This window comes from Catharus ustulatus, chromosome 39 (assembly GCF_009819885.2).
Source record: "Catharus ustulatus isolate bCatUst1 chromosome 39, bCatUst1.pri.v2, whole genome shotgun sequence".
NCBI lineage: Eukaryota > Metazoa > Chordata > Aves > Passeriformes > Turdidae > Catharus > Catharus ustulatus.
Genome location: NC_046259.1, coordinates 145,821 through 165,171, shown reverse-complemented (window position 1 = coordinate 165,171; position 19,351 = coordinate 145,821). Strand labels below are relative to the sequence as shown.

The 19,351-nt window shown below is 50.8% G+C and overlaps 1 protein-coding gene across 1 annotated transcript in view; it reads left to right on the top strand.

Annotated features, from left to right (window-relative positions):
- Positions 1 to 18,401, top strand: part of GRIK5 (glutamate ionotropic receptor kainate type subunit 5) — a 28,640-nt gene extending 10,239 nt beyond the window's left edge. The window contains exons 8-19 of the mRNA XM_033084420.1: positions 1,485 to 1,637; positions 2,523 to 2,627; positions 3,479 to 3,586; positions 6,127 to 6,321; positions 8,471 to 8,584; positions 10,328 to 10,437; positions 11,936 to 12,109; positions 13,050 to 13,215; positions 14,278 to 14,503; positions 15,202 to 15,330; positions 16,157 to 16,278; positions 17,964 to 18,401. Of these exons, the coding sequence (XP_032940311.1) occupies positions 1,485 to 1,637; positions 2,523 to 2,627; positions 3,479 to 3,586; positions 6,127 to 6,321; positions 8,471 to 8,584; positions 10,328 to 10,437; positions 11,936 to 12,109; positions 13,050 to 13,215; positions 14,278 to 14,503; positions 15,202 to 15,330; positions 16,157 to 16,278; positions 17,964 to 18,386 (2,025 nt within the window). The 3' untranslated portion in view covers positions 18,387 to 18,401. The remainder of the gene's footprint in view (positions 1 to 1,484; positions 1,638 to 2,522; positions 2,628 to 3,478; positions 3,587 to 6,126; positions 6,322 to 8,470; positions 8,585 to 10,327; positions 10,438 to 11,935; positions 12,110 to 13,049; positions 13,216 to 14,277; positions 14,504 to 15,201; positions 15,331 to 16,156; positions 16,279 to 17,963) is intronic.
- The last annotated feature ends 950 nt before the right edge of the window (positions 18,402 to 19,351 follow it).

The following is a 19,351-nucleotide window of genomic DNA, read 5'->3' as shown; positions in this document are numbered from 1 at the left end:
GACCCGAAAAAAATGGGAGAAATCAAAAAAACCCAAAAGGACCCCGGAAAATGGGGAGGGGGCTGAAAAAAATGGGGGGGGACAAAAAAAACCGTGTGGAAATGGACCCAAAAATGGGGGAAATGGACCCGAAAAACTGCGGGGAAATGGATCAAAAAATCGGGGAAATGGACTCAAAAAATCCCAAAGGGGACCCGAAAAAAAATGGGAGGGACCCAAAAAAACCAAAAGGACCCCGGAATGTGGGGAGGGGGCTAAAAAAAATGGGGAGGGGGCTGGAAAAATCGGGGAGGATGCAAAAAACCGCGTGGAAATGGGTCAAAAAAAGGGGGAAATGGACCCGAAAATGGGGGAAATGGACCCAAAAAACTCCGAAGGGGACCCGAAAAAATTGGGGGGAACCTGAAAAAAACGGGGGGACCCCAAAAAATGGGGAGGGCACCCAAAAAATTCGGGGGGGATTAAAAAACCACAAAAAATTTTCAAAAAATGACCAAAAAATGGGGAAAAAATGACCAAAAAATGGGGGGGAAAATGACAAAAAAATGGAACGAAAATTACCAAAAAATGGTAAAAAAACTTAGAAAAAAATGACCAAAAAAATTTTAAAAGTGATAAAAAAATGGGGGAAAATGACAAAAAAAAGGAATGAAAACTACCAAAAAATGACAAAAAATGAGAAAAACATGACCAAAAAAATTTTAAAAGTGACAAAAAAATGGCGGGAAAATGACAAAAAAAGGGAAATAAAATTACCAAAAAATGGCAAAAAAATGAGAAAAAAATGACAAAAAAAAATTTAAAAATGACAAAAAAATGGGGAAAAATGGAAAGAAAATTACCAAAAAATGGTAAAAAATGAGAAAAAAATAACAAAAAATTTACAAAAACTGACAAAAAAATGGGGAAAAATTACAAAAAAAATGGAACGAAAATTACCAAAAAATGGCAAAAAATGAGAAAAAAATAACAAAAAATTTACAAAAACTGACAAAAAAATGGGGAAAAATGACAAAAAAATGGGAAGAAAACTACCAAAAAATGGCAAAAAAATTAGAAAAAAAATGACAAAAAAAATTTAAAAATGACAAAAAAATGGGGCAAAAATGACCAAAAAATGGAAAGAAAATTACCAAAAAATGGCAAAAAATGAGAAAAAAAATGACCAAAAAATTTACAAAAAATGACCAAAAAATGGGGGAAAAATTACCAAAAAATGGAAAGAAAATTACCAAAAAATGGCAAAAAATGAGAAAAAAAATGACCAAAAAAATTTTAAAAATGACAAAAAAATTGGGGGAAAAAATGACAAAAAATTTGAAAGAAAATTACCAAAAAATAGCAAAAAATGAGAAAAAAATAACAAAAAAATTACAAAAAAAGACAAAAAATGTCAGAAAAAAAGGACAAAACTTGGTGAAGTGTGGGGGGCTGTGGGGCGGGGTTTGGGGTTTTTTGGGTGCCCAGAACCGCCCGTCCCGCAGCTCTCGGCCGCGCTGCTCTTCGACGCCGTGCACGTGGTGGTCGGGGCCGTGCGGGAGCTGAACCGGAGCCAGGAGATCGGCGGGAGGGCGCTGGGCTGCGCCGCGCCCGGGATCTGGCCCCACGGCACCAGCCTCATGAACTACCTGAGGATGGTGAGAGAAACCCCAAAAACCCCAAAAACCCGAAATCACAAAAATCCAGACCCTAAAAATACCAAAATCCAAAAAATCCCAAAATTCCTGGGGTTCAGGAACCCAAAAATACCAAAATCCCAAATTCTGAAATCCCCAAACCCCGGGATCTGCCCCCACGGCCTCATGAACTACCTGAGGATGGTGAGAGAAATCCTAAAAATCCAAAATCCAGAACCCAAAAATCCCGAAATCCCGAAAATCCCAAAAATCCAGAACCCAAAAATACTGAAATCCCAAAAATCCAGAACTCAAAAATCCCAAAAATCGCAGAGTTCGGGAGCCCAAAAATCCCAAAAATCCCCAAAATCCAGAACACAAAAATACCAAAATCCCCAAAATCCAGAACCTAAAAATACCAAAATCCCAAAAATCCAGAATGCAAAAATACTGAAATCCCAAAATTCCTGGAGTTCAGGAACCCAAAAATCCCAAAATCCCAAAAATCCCCAAAATCCAGAACCCAAAAATACCAAAATCCCAAAAATACCAAAAATCCAGAACCCAAAAATCCCGAAAATCCAGAACACAAAAATACAAAAATCCCAAAAATCCCAGAGTTCAGGAGCCCAAAAACACCAAAATGCCAAAAATCCCGAAATCCCCAAAATCCCAAAAATCCAGAACACAAAATGCCAAAAATCCTGGGGTTCAGGAACCCAGAAATTCCAAAAATCCAGAACCCAAAAATACCAAAATCCCAAAAATCCCAAATTCTGAAATCCCCAAATCCCAGGATCTTGCCCCACGGCACCAGCCTCATGAACTGCCTGATTTTGGATTAAATTTGGGATATTTTTGGGCTGGATTTTGGGTTAAATTTTGCCATTTTTGGTTGATTCTGAGGTGGAGTACGACGGGCTGACCGGACGCGTGGAGTTCAACAGCAAAGGGCAGCGAACGAATTACAGCCTGAGGGTGCTGGAGAAGGGCCGGGATGGACACCGCGAGGTGAGTGACCACTGAGTGACCACTGACCACTGAGAGATCCTGAGTGACCGCTGAGTGACCACTGACCACTGAGTGACTGCTGAGAGATCCTGAGTGACCCTGAGTGACCAGTGAGTGACAGCCTGAGAGTGCTGGAGAAGGGCCGGGATGGACACCGCGAGGTGAGTGACCACTGAGTGACCACTGACCAGTGAGTGACCACTGACCAGTGAGTGACTGCTGAGAGATCCTGAGTGAGTGACCACTGAGTGACAGCCTGAGAGTGCTGGAGAAGGACCGGGATGGACACCGCGAGGTGAGTGACCACTGACCACTGAGTGACCACTGAGTGACCACTGACCGCTGACCGCTGAGTGACTGCTGAGAGATCCTGAGTGACTGCTGAGTTACCACTGAGTGACCCTGAGTGACCAGTGAGTGACAGCCTGAGAGTGCTGGAGAAGGGCCGGGATGGACACCGCGAGGTGAGTGACCACTGACCACTGAGTGACCACTGACCGCTGGGTGACCGCTGAGTGACCAGTGAGTGACTGCTGAGAGATCCTGAGTGACCCCTGAGTGACCAGCGACCAGTTAGTCACCACTGACCGCTCAGAGATCCTGAGTGACCACCCATAGATCCTGAATGAGACCTGAGTGACCACTGACCACTGAGTGACCAATGACCACTGAGTGACCACCGACCATTGGGTGACCAATGTGTGACCAATGAGAGATCCTGAGTGACTGCTGGGTGACCAATGGGTGACCAATGGATGACGCTGAATGAGAGCTGGGTGACCACTGAGTGACCCTTGAGTGACCCCAGTGACCCCGAGTGACCCCAAGTGACCCCCTGGTCCCGCCCCCAGGTCGGGGTGTGGTTCTCCAACCGGACACTCGCCATGGACGAGGCCACGCTGGCCCTGAACGCCTCGGACAGCCTGGCCAACAAAACGCTCATCATCACCACCATACTGGTTTGTACTGGGAGGGACTGGGAGGGACTGGGAGGGACTGGGGGGGACTGGGAGGGGACTGGGAGGGACTGGAGGGGACTGGGAGAGACTGGGAGGGACTGGAAGGGAACTGGGAGGAACTGGTTTGTACTGGGAGGGACTGGGAGGGACTGGGAGGGGACTGGGAGGGACTGGTTTATACTGGTTTGTACTGGGAGGGACTGGGAGGGGACTGGACTGACCGCTCCCATGTCCCACTGACCATTCCTGTGTCCCACTGACCATTGCTGTCACACTGACCATTCCTGTGTCACTGACCACTGCTGTGTCACTGACCCCACTGACCATTCTTGTGTCCCATTGACCGCTCCTGTTTCACACTGACCACTGCTGTCACACTGACCATTCCTGTCCCACTGACCGCTCCCGTGTCCACTCCAGGAGAACCCGTACGTGATGCGGGTGTCCGGCGCGTCCGGGCCGGACCGGTTTGAGGGGTTTTGCGTGGACACTGAACTGACCATTCCCAGCCCAGTGACCATTCCCATGTGCCACTGACCACTCCCACCGCACTGACCGCTCCTGTGTCCCACTGACCATTCCTGTCCCACTGACCGCTCCTGTGTCACACTGACCACTGCTGTGTCACTGACCAATCCTGTGTCTGACTGACCCCAGTGACCATTCCCATGTCCCACTGACCATTCCTGTGTCCCACTGACCGCTCCTGTTGCACACTGACCACTGCTGTGTCACTGACCCCACTGACCACTGCTGTGTCACACTGACCACTGCTGTGTCACTGACCCCACTGACCACTGCTGTGTCACACTGACCACTGCTGTGTCACTGACCTCACTGACCACTCCAGTGTCCCATTGACTACTCCTGTTTCACACTGACCATTGCTGTGTCCCTCTGACCATTCCCATGTCCCTCTGACCGTTCCCACCGCACTGACCACTCCCGTGTCCACTCCAGGAGAACCCGTACGTGATGCGCGTGTCCGGCTCGTCCGGCCCGGACCGGTTCGAGGGGTTTTGCGTGGACACTGCACTGACCACTGCTGTGTCACTGACCGTTCCTGTCACACTGACCATTCCTGTGTCCCACTGACCATTCCTGTGTCCCACTGACCATTCCTGTCCCACTGACCACTCCCGTGTCCACTCCAGGAGAACCCGTACGTGATGCGGGTGTCCGGCGCGTCCAGGCCGGACTGGTTCGAGGGGTTTTGCGTGGACACTGCACTGACCACTGCTGTGTCACTGACCACTGCTGTGTCCCTCTGACCATTCCCATGTCCCTCTGAGCATTCCTGTCCCACTGACCATTCCTGTGTCCCACTGACCACTGCTGTGTCCCACTGACCATTCCTGTGTCCCACTGACCACTCCTGTGTCCCACTGACCATTCCCGTGTCCCACTGACCGCTCCCGTGTCCACTCCAGGAGAACCCGTATGTGATGCGGGTGTCCGGCGCGTCCGGGCCGGACCGGTTCGAGGGGTTTTGCGTGGACACTGCAGTGACCACTGCTGTGTCACTGACCACTGCTGTGTCACTGACCCCACTGACCATTCCTGTGTCACACTGACCGCTCCTTTTTCACACTGACCATTCCTGTGTCACACTGACCACTGCTGTGTCACTGTGACCATTCCTGTCCCACTGACCGCTCCCGTGTCCACTCCAGGAGAACCCGTACATGATGCGCGTGTCCGGCGCGTCCGGCCCGGACCGGTTCGAGGGGTTTTGCGTGGACACTGAACTGACCATTCCCAGCCCAGTGACCATTCCTTTGTCACACTGACCACTGCTGTGTCACTGAGCCCACTGACCATTCCTGTGTCCCATTGACTGCTCCTGTTTCACACTGACCATTCCCATGTCCCACTGACCACTCCCACCCCACTGACCACTCCCGTGTCCACTCCAGGAGAACCCGTACGTGATGCGCGTGTCCGGCGCGTCCGGCCCGGACCGGTTCGAGGGGTTTTGCGTGGACACTGAACTGACCACTGCTGTGTCACTGACCACTGCTGTGTCACTGACCCCACTGACCATTCCCGTGTCCCGCTGACCACTCCCACCCCACTGACCGTTCCCCTGTCCACTCCAGGAGAACCCGTACATGATGCGCGTGTCCGGCGCGTCCGGACCGGACCGGTTCGAGGAGTTTTGCGTGGACACTGCACTGACCACTGCTGTGTCATTGACCGCTCCCGTGTCCCACTGACCCCACTGACCATTCCTGTGTCCCATTGACTGCTCCTGTTTCACACTGACCATTGCTGTCACACTGACCGCTCCTGTGTCCCACTGACCATTCCCGTGTCCCACTGACCGCTCCCGTGTCCACTCCAGGAGAACCCGTACGTGATGCGCGTGTCCGGCGCGTCCGGGCCGGACCGGTTCGAGGGGTTTTGCGTGGACACTGCACTGACCACTGCTGTGTCACTGACCACTGCTGTGTCCCACTGACCACTCCTGTGTCTCACTGACCACTGCTGTGTCCCACTGATCATTCCTGTCCCACTGACCATTGCTGTGTCCACTCCAGGAGAACCCGTACGTGATGCGGGTGTCCGGCGCGTCCGGGCCGGACCGGTTCGAGGGGTTTTGCGTGGACATGCTGCGCGAGCTGGCCGCGCTGCTCAAGTTCCGCTTCCACATCAAGCTGGTGGAGGACGGGCTGTACGGAGCGCCCGAGCCCAACGGCTCCTGGACCGGCATGGTGGGCGAGCTCATCAACCGGGTACGGCCGCTGGACAGCGGGAGTGACCACCAGGAACAGGGAATGGCCACCAGGGACAGGGAATGGGCACTGGGAATGGGAATGGGCAACGGGTACGGCCGCTGGACAACGGGAGTGGCCACTGGGCAATGGGAATGGGCAATGGGAATGGTCACCAGACAATGGGAATGGGGAATGGCCACTGGGAATGGGGAATGGACAATGGGAATGGGGAATGGGCAACTGGGCGAGCTCATCAACTGGGTACGGCCGCTGGACAACGGGAGTGACCACCAGGAACAGGGAATGGCCACCAGGCAACGGGAATGGGGAATGACCACTGGGAATGACCACTGGGAATGGGGAATGGGCAACGGGAATGGCCACCGGACAATGGGAATGGGGAATGGCCACTGGGACGAGCTCATCAACCGGGTACGGCCGCTGGACAGTGGGAGTGACCACCAGGAACAGGGAATGGCCACCAGGGACAGGGAATGGCCACTGGACAACGGGAGTGACCACTGGGAACGGGGAGTGGGTAACGGGAATGGGAAGTGGGGCGAGCTCATCAACCGGGTACGGACACTGGACAGTGGGAGTGACCACCAGGAACAGGGAATGGCCACCAGGCAACGGGAATGGGCAATGACCACTGGGAATGACCACTGGGAATGGGGAATGGGCAACGGGAATGGTCACCGGACAATGGGAATGGGGAATGGCCACTGGGGCAAGCTCATCAACTGGGTACGGCCACTGGACAACGGGAGTGACCACTGGGCAATGGGAATGGGCAACAGGACAGGGAATGGCCACCAGGCAACGGGAATGGGGAATGGCCACTGGGAATGGGGAGTGGGCAACAGATCAGCTCATCAACCGGGTACGGCCGCTGGACAGTGGGAGTGGGCACTGGGCAATGGGAATGGCCACTGGGAACGGGGAATGGGCAACGGGAATGGTCACCGGACAATGGGAGTGGGTAACTGGGAACGGGGCGAGCTCATCAACCGGGTACGGCCACTGGACAATGGGAGTGACCACCAGGAACAGGGAATGGGCAACTGGGAACGGGGCGAGCTCATCAACCGGGTATGGCCGCTGGACAACGGGAGTGACCACTGGGCAATGGGAATGGCCACCGGGCAACAGGAACAGGGAGTGGCCACTGGACAATGGGAATGGGCAACGGGAATGGGGAATGGCCACTGGGGCGAGCTCATCAACCGGGTACGGAAAATCCCAAGGGAAAAATCGGGGTGAAAAAAATCCCGGTGGGAAAAATCCCAATGGAAAAATTCCAATGGAAAAGTTTCCGTGGGAACGGAGGGTTTGGGAAAAATCGCGGTGGGAAAAATCCCAGTGGGGGTGGAAGATTTGGGGGAAATCCCAAAGGGAAAAATCCCGGTGGGAAAAATCCCAGTGGAAAAATTCCAATGGAAAAATTCCCGTGGGAACGGAGGGTTTGGGAAAAATCGCGGTGGGAAAAATTCCTGATGGAAAAATCCTGGTGGGAAAAATACCGGTGGAAAAATTCCCAATGGAAAAATCCCAATGTAAAAATTCCTGTGGGAATTTTTGGGGAAAATCCTGGTGGAAAAATTCCCAATGGAAAAATTCTTGATGAGAAAATCCCGATGGAAAAATTCTTGATGGAAAAATTCCCGGTGGGAAAAATCCCAATGGAAAGATCCCAATGGAAAAATTCCCGTGGAAGTGGAAGATTTGGGAAAAATCCTGGTGGGAAAAATCCCGGTGGAAAAATTCTCGATGGAAAAATTCCCGATGGAAAAATTCCCAATGGAAAGATCCCAATGGAAAAATTCCAGTGGGAGTGGAAGATTTGGGAAAAATTCCAATGGAAAAATCCGGGTGGGAAAAATCCCAATGGAAAAATTCTCGTGGGAATTTTTGGGGAAAATCATGGTGGAAAAATCCCAATGGAAAAATTCCGGATGGGAGAAATCCCCAATGGAAAAATTCCCATGGGAGTGGGAACTGCCCCCCCCGACCCCGGAATTTTTTGGGGAGGACCCTGGAATTTTCTGGGGCGCCCCCCTGACCCCAGAATTTTTTGGGGAGGACCCCGGAATTTTTTGGGGCGCCTCCCCTGACCCCGGAATTTTCTGGGGCGCCCCCCTGACCCGGAACGTCCCGGATCCCGCAGAAGGCCGACCTGGCGGTGGCCGCGTTCACCATCACGGCCGAGCGCGAGAAGGTGATCGACTTCTCCAAGCCCTTCATGACCCTGGGCATCAGCATCCTCTACCGCGTCCACCTGGTACGGGGTTTGGGGTGGATTCGGGGTTTATTTGGGGTTTTGGGGGTTTTTTTAATTTATTTGGGGTTTATTTGGGATTTATTTGGGGTTTTTTGAGGGATTTTTGGGGGTTTATTTGGGATTTATTGGGATTTTTGGGGATTTATTTGGGGTTTATTTGGGATTTATTTGGGTTTTTTTGAGGTTTTTTTTGGGGTTTATTTGGGATTTTTGGTGTTTATTTGGGGTTTATTTGGGGTTTTGGGTTTATTTGGAGTTTATTTGGGATTTTGAGTTTATTTGGGGTTTTTTTGAGATTTTTGGGGTTTTTTTGGGGGATTATTTTGGGGTTTTTTGGGGGTTTATTTGGAATTTTCTGGGGTTTATTTGGAATTTTTGGGGGCTTATTTGGGGTTTATTTGGGGTTTGGGATTTATTTGGGATTTATTTGGGATTTATTGGGGTCTATTTGGGATTTATTTGGGGTTTTTTGAAGACTTTTTGGGTTTTTTAGGAGTTTATTTGGGATTTATTTGGGATTTTGGGGTTTATTTGGGGTTTATTTGGGTTTTGGGGGGGTTTTTTTGGGATTTATTTGGGTTTTGGGGTGGATTTGGGGTTTTTTGGGGTTTTTGGGGTTTGGGGTTCATCAGCGTCCTACCACGTGCACCTGGTACGGGATTTGGGGTTTTTGTGGGGTTTGGGGGATTTTTTGGGGTTTTTTTTTTGGATTTTTGGGGGTTTATTTGGGGATTTTTGGGGTTTTTTTTGGTATTTATTTGGAATTTTTTTTGTTTGTTTATTTAGGATTTATTTGGGGTTTATTTGGGGTTTATTTGGGGTGGATTTCGGGATTTTTGGGGGTTTTTTGGGGGTTTTGGGGTGGGTTTGGGCGGTTTTGGGCGGTTTTGGGATGATTTCAGGGCAGTTTTGGGGGTTTTTTTGGGGTTATTTTGGGGTTATTTTGGGGCAGTTTTTGGGGTGATTCCGGGGTATTTCTGGGATGATTTTGGGGCAGTTTTTAGGGTTATTTCAGAGTGAATTTGGGGCAGTTTTTAGGGTTATTTTGGGGTGATCTCAGGGTGATTTTGGGGTTATTTTGGGGCGGTTTTTAGGGTTATTTTGGGGTTATTTTGGGGTGATTTTGGGGTGATCTCAGGGTGATTTTGGTGCAGTTTTTGGGGTGATTTTGGGGTGATTTGGGGTCTCACTCGGCGTCCCCCCAGGGCCACAAACCGGGGTATTTCTGGGGTTATTTTGGGGCAGTTTTGGTGCAATTTTTAGGGTGATTCTGGGGTATTTCTGGGATGATTTTGGGGTGGTTTTTAGGGTTATTTTGGGGCAGTTTTCAGGGTGATTTTTGGGTATTTCTGGGGCATTTTTGGGGTTATTTTGGGGTGGTTTCTAGGGTTATTTCGGGGTGATTTTGGGGTGATTTGGGGTCTCACTCGCCCTCCCCCCAGGGCCGCAAGCCGGGGCATTTTAGGGTGATTTTGGGGTGATTTTGGGGCAGTTTCATGGTTATTTTGGGGTTATTTTGGGGCAGTTTTTAGGGTTATTTCAGGGTTATTTTGGGGTTATTTTGGGATGATTTTAGGGTGATTTTGGGGTGATCTCAGGGTGATTTTGGGGCAGTTTTGGTGCAATTTTTAGGATTATTTTGGGGTATTTCTGGGATGATTTTGGGGTTATTTTGGTGCAGTTTTTAGGGTTATTTCAGGGTGATTTTGGGGTGATTTGGGGTCTCACTCCCCCTCCCCCCAGGGCCGCAAGCCGGGGTATTTCTCCTTCCTAGACCCCTTCTCCCCGGCCGTGTGGCTCTTCATGCTCCTGGCGTACCTGGCCGTGAGCTGCGTGCTCTTCCTGGCCGCCAGGTGAGGGGGGGGCCCCGAAAACGGGGATGGGAAATGGGGGGGACCCCAAAATGGGGCGGGAAATGGGGGGGGAACATCCCAAAATGGGGGGACACTGAAATTGGGCTCAGAAATTAGGGACCCCAAAACGGGGTGCAAAATTGGGAGAGACCCCAAAATGGGGGCAGGAAATGGGGACCCCGAAAACGGGGGGACACCAAAATTGGGGGGGAGCCCAAAATGGGGGTGGGAACTGGGGGGTGGACATCCCAAAATGGGAGTGGGAAATGAGGGGGACCCCAAAATGGGGGTCAGAAATTGGGGGAGGAACATCCTGAAATGGGGGCGGGAACTGGGGGGGACTCTGAAATGGGGCCGGAACTAGGGAGAGACCCCAAAATGGGGGTCAGAAATTGGGGGAGTAACATCACAAAATGGGGGAAGAAATTGAGGGGGACCCCAAAATGGGGGCGGGAGCTGGAGGGAGAACACCCCAAAATGGGGGCCAGAAACTGTGACCCCAAAAGGGTTTGGTGGGTTTGGGGTGGCCCCAAACGGGTTTGATGGATTTGGGGTGACCCCAAATGGGTTCAGGGTGACCCCAAATGGATTTGATGGATTCAGGGTGGTCCCAAATGGGTTTGGTGGGTTTGGGGTGGCCCCAAATGGGTTTGGGGTGACCCCAAAAGGGTTTGGTGGGTTTGGGGTGACCCCAGTTTTGTTTGGTGTGACCTCAAATGAGTTTGACGGGTTTGGGTGACCCCAAAAGGGTTTGATGGATTCGGGGTGGTCCTAAACAGGTTTGCTGGATTTGGGGTGGCCCCAGATGGGTTCGGTGGGTTTGGGGTGACCCCAGTTGTGTTTGGTGTGACCCCAAATGAGTTTGATGGGTTTGGGATGACCCCAGATGGGTTTGGGGTGATCCCAAATGGATTTGGTGGGTTTGGGGTGGCCCCAAACGGGTTTGGTGGGTTTGAAGTGACCCCAAATGGGTTTAGTGGGTTCGGGTGACCCCAAATGGGTTTGGGGTGGTCCCAAATGGGTTTGGTGGGTTTGGAGTAACCTCAAATGGATTCGATGGGTTTGGGGTGGCTCCAAATGGATTTGGTGGTGTCGGGGTGACCCCAAATGGGTTCAGGGTGGCCCCAAGTGGATTTGGTGGATTCGGGGTGCTCCCAAATGGGTTTGGTGGGTTTGAGGTGGCCCCAAATGGGTTCCATGTGACCCCAACCGGTTTTGATGGGTTTGAGGTGACCCCAAACAGGTTTGATGGATTCTGTGTGACCCCAAATTGGTTTGGGTGACCCCAAATGGATTTGGTGGGTTTGGGGTGGCCCCAAATGGGTTTGATGGCGTCAGGGTGACCCCAAATGGCTTTGGTGGGTTTGGGGTGACCCCAAATGGGTTTGATGGGTTTGGGGTGGTCCCAAATGGGTTTGGTGGATTCTGTGTGACCCCAAACGGGTTTGGGGTGACCCCACCCGGAACGGGGGGGTCCCAACCGGCCGTGCCCCCGCAGGCTGAGCCCGTACGAGTGGTACAACCCCCACCCGTGCCTGCGGGAGCGGCCGGGGCTGGTGGAGAACCAGTACACGCTGGGGAACAGCCTCTGGTTCCCGGTCGGGGGATTCCTGCAGCAGGGGGCCGAGGTCCTGCCCCGCGCGCTGTCCACGCGCTGCGTCAGCGGCGTCTGGTCAGAACCTGATCGGGATTTTGGGGTTTGGGATTTTGGGGTTCTGGGGGCTTTGGGGGGTTTGGGGAATTTTGGTTGTTCAACTCCACGCGCTGCGTCAGCGGCGTCTGGTCAGAAACGGGTTTGGAATTCGGGAATTTGGGGTTCTGGGGGGTTTGGGGGGTTCTGGGGGTTCTGGGGGTTCCATGTGCTGTGTCAGCGGCATCTGGTCAGAACCTGATCGGGATTTGGGATTTTGGGGGGTTCTGGGGGTTCTGGGGGCTCCACGCGCTGCGTCAGCGGCGTCTGGTCAGAAATGGTTTGGGGTTTGGGAATTTGGGGTTTTTGGGGGGTTCTGGAGGGTTCTGGGGGGTTTGGGGGGCTCCACGCGCTGCGTCAGCGGCGTCTGGTCAGAAATGGGTTTGGGGTTTGGGATTTTGGGGTTTTTGGGGGGTTTGGGGTGTTCTGGGGGGCTCCACGCGCTGCGTCAGCGGCGTCTGGTCAGAAATGGGTTTGGGGTTTGGGATTTTGGGGTTCTGGGGGGTTTGGGGGGTTCTGGGGGTTTGGGGTATCGGGAGGTTCTGGGGGTTCAAGGGGGGGTTGAGAGGATTTGGGGGGTTGGGGGATTTGGGGGGAATTTGGGGTGACTTTTGTGGGGTTTTGGGGGTGATTTTTATCGGGTTTTTGGGACCGTTTTGGGTCTGTTTGGGTCTGGGTTTTTGAGGTTTTTTTTGGGTTGTTTTGGGGCCATTTGGGGCTGTTTGGGTCCGGGTTTTTGGGGCCGTTTTGGGTCTGTTTGGATTCAGGTTTTAGGGGTTTTTTTGGGGTCGTTTTGGGACCATTCGGGTCTGGGTTTTTGGGGTTTTTTTGGGGCCGTTTGGGGTTGTTTGGGTCCGGGTTTTTGGGGTCCTTCCCCTCCCTGACCCCACCCCCTGACCCCGCCTTGGCCCCGCCCCCGCAGGTGGGCGTTCACCCTCATCATCATCTCGTCGTACACGGCGAACCTGGCGGCGTTCCTGACCGTGCAGCGCATGGAGGTGCCGGTGGAGTCGGCCGACGACCTCGCCGACCAGACCAACATCGAGTACGGCACCATCCACGCCGGCTCCACCATGACCTTCTTCCAGGTCAGGCCCGGGGGCTCAGCCCGACAGTCAATTAATCAATTATCGATCAATCGATCGATCGTCAATTGGATTGGTGCAGTCAGTCAATCAGTTAATCAATTAATCAATCGATTAATTGGATTGGTGCCATCAGTTAACGCGATCGATCAATCAGTCAATCAACCCAATCAACCCATTGAATTAATCAATGAATTAATGAATTGATCAATCCAATTGGTGCAGTCAATTGATCAATCAACCCAACCAATCAGTCGGTTCTGTCAGTCAATCCAATCAATCAATCAAGCCAACCAACCCAACCCAATGAACCCAACTCAACCCAACTCAACCCGACTCAACCCAACCCAACCCAACCCAACCAACTCAACCCAACCAACCCAACCCAACTCAACCCAACCCAACTCAACCCAAACCAACTCAACCAACCAACTCAACCCAACTCACCCAACGCAACCCAACCCAACCCAACCCAACTCAAACTCAACCCAACTCAACCCAACCCAGCCCAACCCAACCCAACCAAACTCAACCCAACTCAACCCAACCCACCCAACTCAACCCAACCCAACCAAACTCAACCAACCCAACCCAACTCAACCCCACCAACCCAACCCAAACCAACCCAACCCAACTCAACCAACCCAACCCAAACCAACGCAACCCAACCCAACACAACAAACCAAATCCAACCCAACTCAACCCAACCCAACCCAACCCAACCCAACCCAACCCAACCCAACCCAACTCAACCCAAACCAACTCAACCAACCCAACCCAACCCAACCCAACAAACCCAACTCAAACTCAACCCAACCCAACTCAAACCAACCCAAACCAACCAACCCAACCCAACCAAACTCAACCAACCCAAACCAACCCAACTCAACCCAATCCAAACCCAACCCAACTCAACCCAACAAACCCAACCCAACCCAACTCAAACCAACCCAAACCAACCCAACCCAACCCAACAAACCCAACCCAACCAAACCCAACCCAACCCCCCGCCCCCCATCCCCCGCAGCCCCCCCCAAGCCCGTCTCCCCCACCGCCCCCCGCCAGAACTCGCGCTACCAGACCTACCAGCGGATGTGGAACTACATGCACTCCAAGCAGCCCAGCGTCTTCGTCAAGAGCACCGAGGAGGGCATCGCGCGCGTCCTCAACTCCAAGTACGCCTTCCTGCTCGAGTCCACCATGAACGAGTACCACCGGCGCCACAACTGCAACCTGACGCAGATCGGCGGGCTGCTGGACACCAAGGGCTACGGCATCGGCATGCCGCTGGGTACGGCGGGGCGGGCGGAGCCGCGGGGGCGTTCGCCGCCATTTTTGGGGGTTTTCACACCGATTTTTGGGGATTTTCACCCTGAATTTTGGGGGTTTTCACACTGATTTTTGGGGGTTTTCACCCCAGTTTTCTGGGATTTTCCTCCAAGTTTTTGGGGATTTTTCCCCCAATTTTTTGGGATTTTTCTCCCAAATTTTTCCGGTATTTCTGCCCCCCATTTTTCCATGATTTCCCCCCATTTTTTTTCCATGATTTTTTCTGATTTTCCATGATTTTTCCCCCAATTTTCCATGAGTTTCCCCGTTTTTTTTCCATGATTCTTTTCCACATTTTTCCATTATTTTTTCCCCCATTTCCAGGGATTTTCCTCACAGTTTTCTGTGTATTTCACCCCATTTTTGGGGAGTTTTTCCCCAATTTTGCAGGAATTCTCCCCAATTTTCCATTATTTCCCCCCAGTTTTTTACATTATTTCTTTTTCCCAATTTTTCCGTGATTTTTTCCCCCAATTTTCAGGGATTTCTCCCCCAATTTTCAGGGATTTCTCCCCCAATTTTCAGGGGTTTCCCCCCAAATTTCCGGGTTTTTTTCTCCCAATTTTCGGGGTTTTCCTCCTCATTTTTTGGGGGATTCTCTCCAATTTTCGGGGTTTTTTCCCGGTGTCGAGCCCCTCGTTTCCCCTCCCCCGCCCGCAGGGTCGCCGTTCCGCGACGAGATCACGCTGGCGATCCTGCAGCTGCAGGAGAACAACCGGCTGGAGATCCTCAAGAGGAAGTGGTGGGAAGGGGGGCACTGCCCCAAGGAGGAGGATCACCGCGCCAAAGGTGGCGTTGGGTTGGGTTGGGTTGGGTTGGGTTGAGTTGGGTTGGTTGAGTTGGGTTGCGTTGACCCAGGTTGGGTTGGGTCGGGTTGGATTGGATCGGTTCAGTTGCGTTGAGTTGAGTTGGGTTGGGTTGGTTGAGTTGACCAAGGTTGGGTTGGATTGGATTGGTGGAGTTGGGTTGAGTTCAGTTGGGTTGAATTGGGTTGAGTTGGGTTGGGTTGGTTGAGATGGGTTGAGTTGAGTTGTGTTGAGTTGGATTGGGTTGGGCTGGGTTGAGTTGGGTTGAGTTCAGTTGGGTTGGGTTGGTTGAGTTGGGTTGGTTGAGTTGAGTTGAGCTGGGTTGGGTTGAGTTGACCCAGGTTGGGTTGGGTTGGGTTGGATTGGATTGGATTGGTTCTGTTGGGTTGAGTTGAGTTGGGTTGAGTTGGATTGAGTTGGGTTGAGTTGGGTTGGTTGAGTTGAGTTGGGTTGGGTTGGGTTGGGTTGGGTTGACCAAGGTTGGGTTGGGTTGGTTGAGTTGAGTTACATTGACAAGGTTGGGTTGGTTGAGTTGAGATGACCAATGTTGGGTTGAGTTGGGTTGGATTGGATTGATTGAGTTGGGTTGGGTTGACCAAGGTTGGGTTGAGTTGGTTGAGTTGACCAAGGTTGGGTTGGATTGGGTTGGGTTGGGTTGACCAAGGTTGGGTTGGGTTGGGTTGAGTTGGGTTGGTTGGGTTGAGTTGAGTTGACCAAGGTTGGGTTGAGTTGGTTTGGGTTGGGTTGGTTGAGTTGACCCAGGTTGAGTTGGGTTGGTTGAGTTGACGCTGAACGGCGCCGCCTCCCAGGGCTGGGCATGGAGAACATCGGCGGCATCTTCGTGGTGCTGGTGTGCGGGCTGCTCGTGGCCATCCTGGTGGCCGTCATGGAGTTCGTGTGGTCGACGCGGCGCGCCGCCGACACCCAGGAGGTGGGGGCGGGGCTGGGGGGGCGGGGATTTGGGGGGGTGGGGATTTGGGGAGGGGTCTCCATGGAATGGGGGGTCCTGGAAGGGTTTTAGGGGTCCCAGGTGGATTTGGGGGATTTCTCCACAAATGTTTATTTAATTTTATTTTTATTTTTAATTTTAATTTTAATTTTAATTTTAATTTTAATTTTAATTTCAATTTTAATTTCAACTTTAATTTTAATTTTAATATTAATTTTAATTTCAATTTCAATTTTAATTTCAATTTTAATTTCAATTTTAATTTCAACTTTAATTTTAATTTTAATTTTAATTTCAATTTTAATTTCAATTTTAATTTCAACTTTAATTTTAATTTTAATTTTAATTTTATTTCTATTTCTATTATTTCATTTATATTTACATTTGTATTTCCCCCCACAGTTCTCTCTGCTCCGAGATGCTCCGTGAGCTCGGCCGCGCCGTCTCCATCATTATTACTATTTATATTTTTATTTTCAAATATTTATATTTATATTTATATTTATATTTATATTTGTATTTGTATTTGTATTTGTATTTATATTTATATTGTATTTACATTTACATTTATATTTTATTTATATTTATTCCAGTTCTCTCTCTGCTCGGAGATGCTCCGCAAGCGCGACCGCGCCGTCTCCATTATTATTACTATTTATATTTTTATTTTCAAATATTTATATTTATATTTATATTTATATTTATATTTATATTTATATTTGTATTTGTATTTATATTTACATTTATATTTACATTTACATTTATATTTTTATTTTTATTTATATTTATTCCAGCTGTCCCTGTGCTCCGAGATGCTCCGCGAGCTCGGCCGTGCCGTCTCCATTTTTATTAATGTTTATATTTTAATTTATTGATACCGATACCGATATTGATGACGATATTGATGACGATATTGATGATGATATCGATGACGATATCGATGACGATATCAACAATGATATTAATGTTTATATTGATTATTTTCCAGCTCTCTCTCTGCTCAGAGATGCTCCGCGAGCTTGGCCACACTGTCCCCATTTTTATTAATATTTATGTTTTGATTTATTGATATCAATATCGGTATTGATGACGATATGGATGACGATATCGACGATGGTTTTGATATTTATTTCGATTTTTTCCAGCTGTCTCTCGGCTCAGAGATGCTCCGCGAGTTCGGCTGCACCGTCTCCATCATTATTAACATTTATATTTTCATTTATTGATATGGGTGTAGATATTGATGGCGATATTGATGACGATATCGATGATGATATCGACGATGATTTTGATATTTATTTCGATTATTTTCCAGCTGTCCCTGTGCTCCGAGATGCTCCGCGAGCTCGGTCGCGCCGTCTCCATCATTATTAACATTTATATTTTCAATTATTGATATCGATGGCGATATTGATGACGATATCGATGGCGATATTGATGACGATATTGATGATGATATCGACGACGATATTAATGTTTATTTCGATTATTTTGTAGCTCTCCCTGTGCTCCGAGATGCTCCGCGAGCTCGGCCGCGCCGTCTCCATCATTATTAACATTTATATTTTCAATTATTGATATGGATGTAGATATTGATACTGATATTGATGAGGATATTGATGATGATATCGACGATGATTTTGATGTTTATTTCGATTATTTTCCAGCTGTCTCTCTGCTCGGAGATGCTCCGCGAGCTCGGCCGCGCCGTCTCCTGCAGCCGCCGCCCCCGCGCGCGCCGCCGGCGCCGCCCCCCCCGCGGGGCCCCTCCCCCCCCGCACCCCCACCCCCACCCCCTGCCCCACCCCCCCCTGCGCGAGATGCGCTTCAGCAACGGCAAGCTCTACTCGGGGGGGGGAGGGGCTCACCTGGAGGCGGCGGGGGGGGGAGGGGCGGCCCCCCCCGCCCCTCCCCCGCCCTGCGCGCACGTGCGCGTCTGCCCCGAGTGCCGCCGCATCCAAGCGCTGCGCGCCACCCCTCCCCCACCCTCCCGGACCGCGGGGGGCGGGGCCGCCCCTCCCCCTCCCCCACCCGCGACCCCGCAGCCCCTCCCCCCACCGGCGGAGGGCGGGGCGAGGACGGCGGAGTGACCCCGCCCCTCCCCCCACCCCGGGCCTTGTACGCCGTGCGTACGGCGGGGAGTGGGGGAGGGGCGTGGGGGGGGGAGGGGAGGGGTCTGCACCCCCCTCCCACTCCCCTCTCCCCACCCGGATTCACCCCCCCAAAATTTGATTCCATTTCCCCCTCCCCCCCCCCAAAATTGCGCTGTGCCTTCCCGGGGAGGGGGGGGGGAGGGGCGGGGGTCCCAGGAGGGGCGGGGGGGGGGGGAGGGGCGTTCTCTTGTTAATTAATTAATAATTATTGTTAATAACGGTTTCGCTATGGTTTGGGAATTTTGGGGCGGTTTTTAATTTTTTATTTCCTCTCCCCTCCCCCTCCCGAATTTTTAATTTTTTTTTTTTTTTTCCTCCCTCGGTTCGGTTCGGTTCGGGGGGGGGGGGGCGGTGACGTCATCGCGCCCCTTTTCCTCCCCCCCCCCAAAAAAAAAAAGGAAAATAAATGAAAAAAAAAATAAAAACCCACCCGGACTTTTACGAGGTCGTGTGCGAGTCCTGAAATCTCCCGAATTCACCCCAAAAAAATCCCCCAAAAAACCCTAAAAAACCAAGAAAAATCTCAAAAAAACCCTAAAAAAATCCTCCCAAAAAATCCACAAAAATTCCACAAAAAATCCCAAGGAAATAAAAAAAAATAATTCGCCAAAAATCCTAAAAAAATCCTACAAAAAACCCAAAAAAATTCACTAAAAACCCCGAAAAATTAAAAAAAACCCAAATAAAATTCCCCCCAAATAATCCCCCCAAAATCCAAAAAAGACCCCACAAAAACCCCCAAAAAATTCCCAAAAAATCCCAATAAAATTCCTCCAAAATAAATCCCCCAAACCCCACAAAAAACCCGAAAATTCCCCCCCAAAATCCCAAAGAAATAAAATCCCCCCCAAACCCCCAAAAACACCCCAAAATTCCCAAAAAAATCCCAATAAAACCCCCCC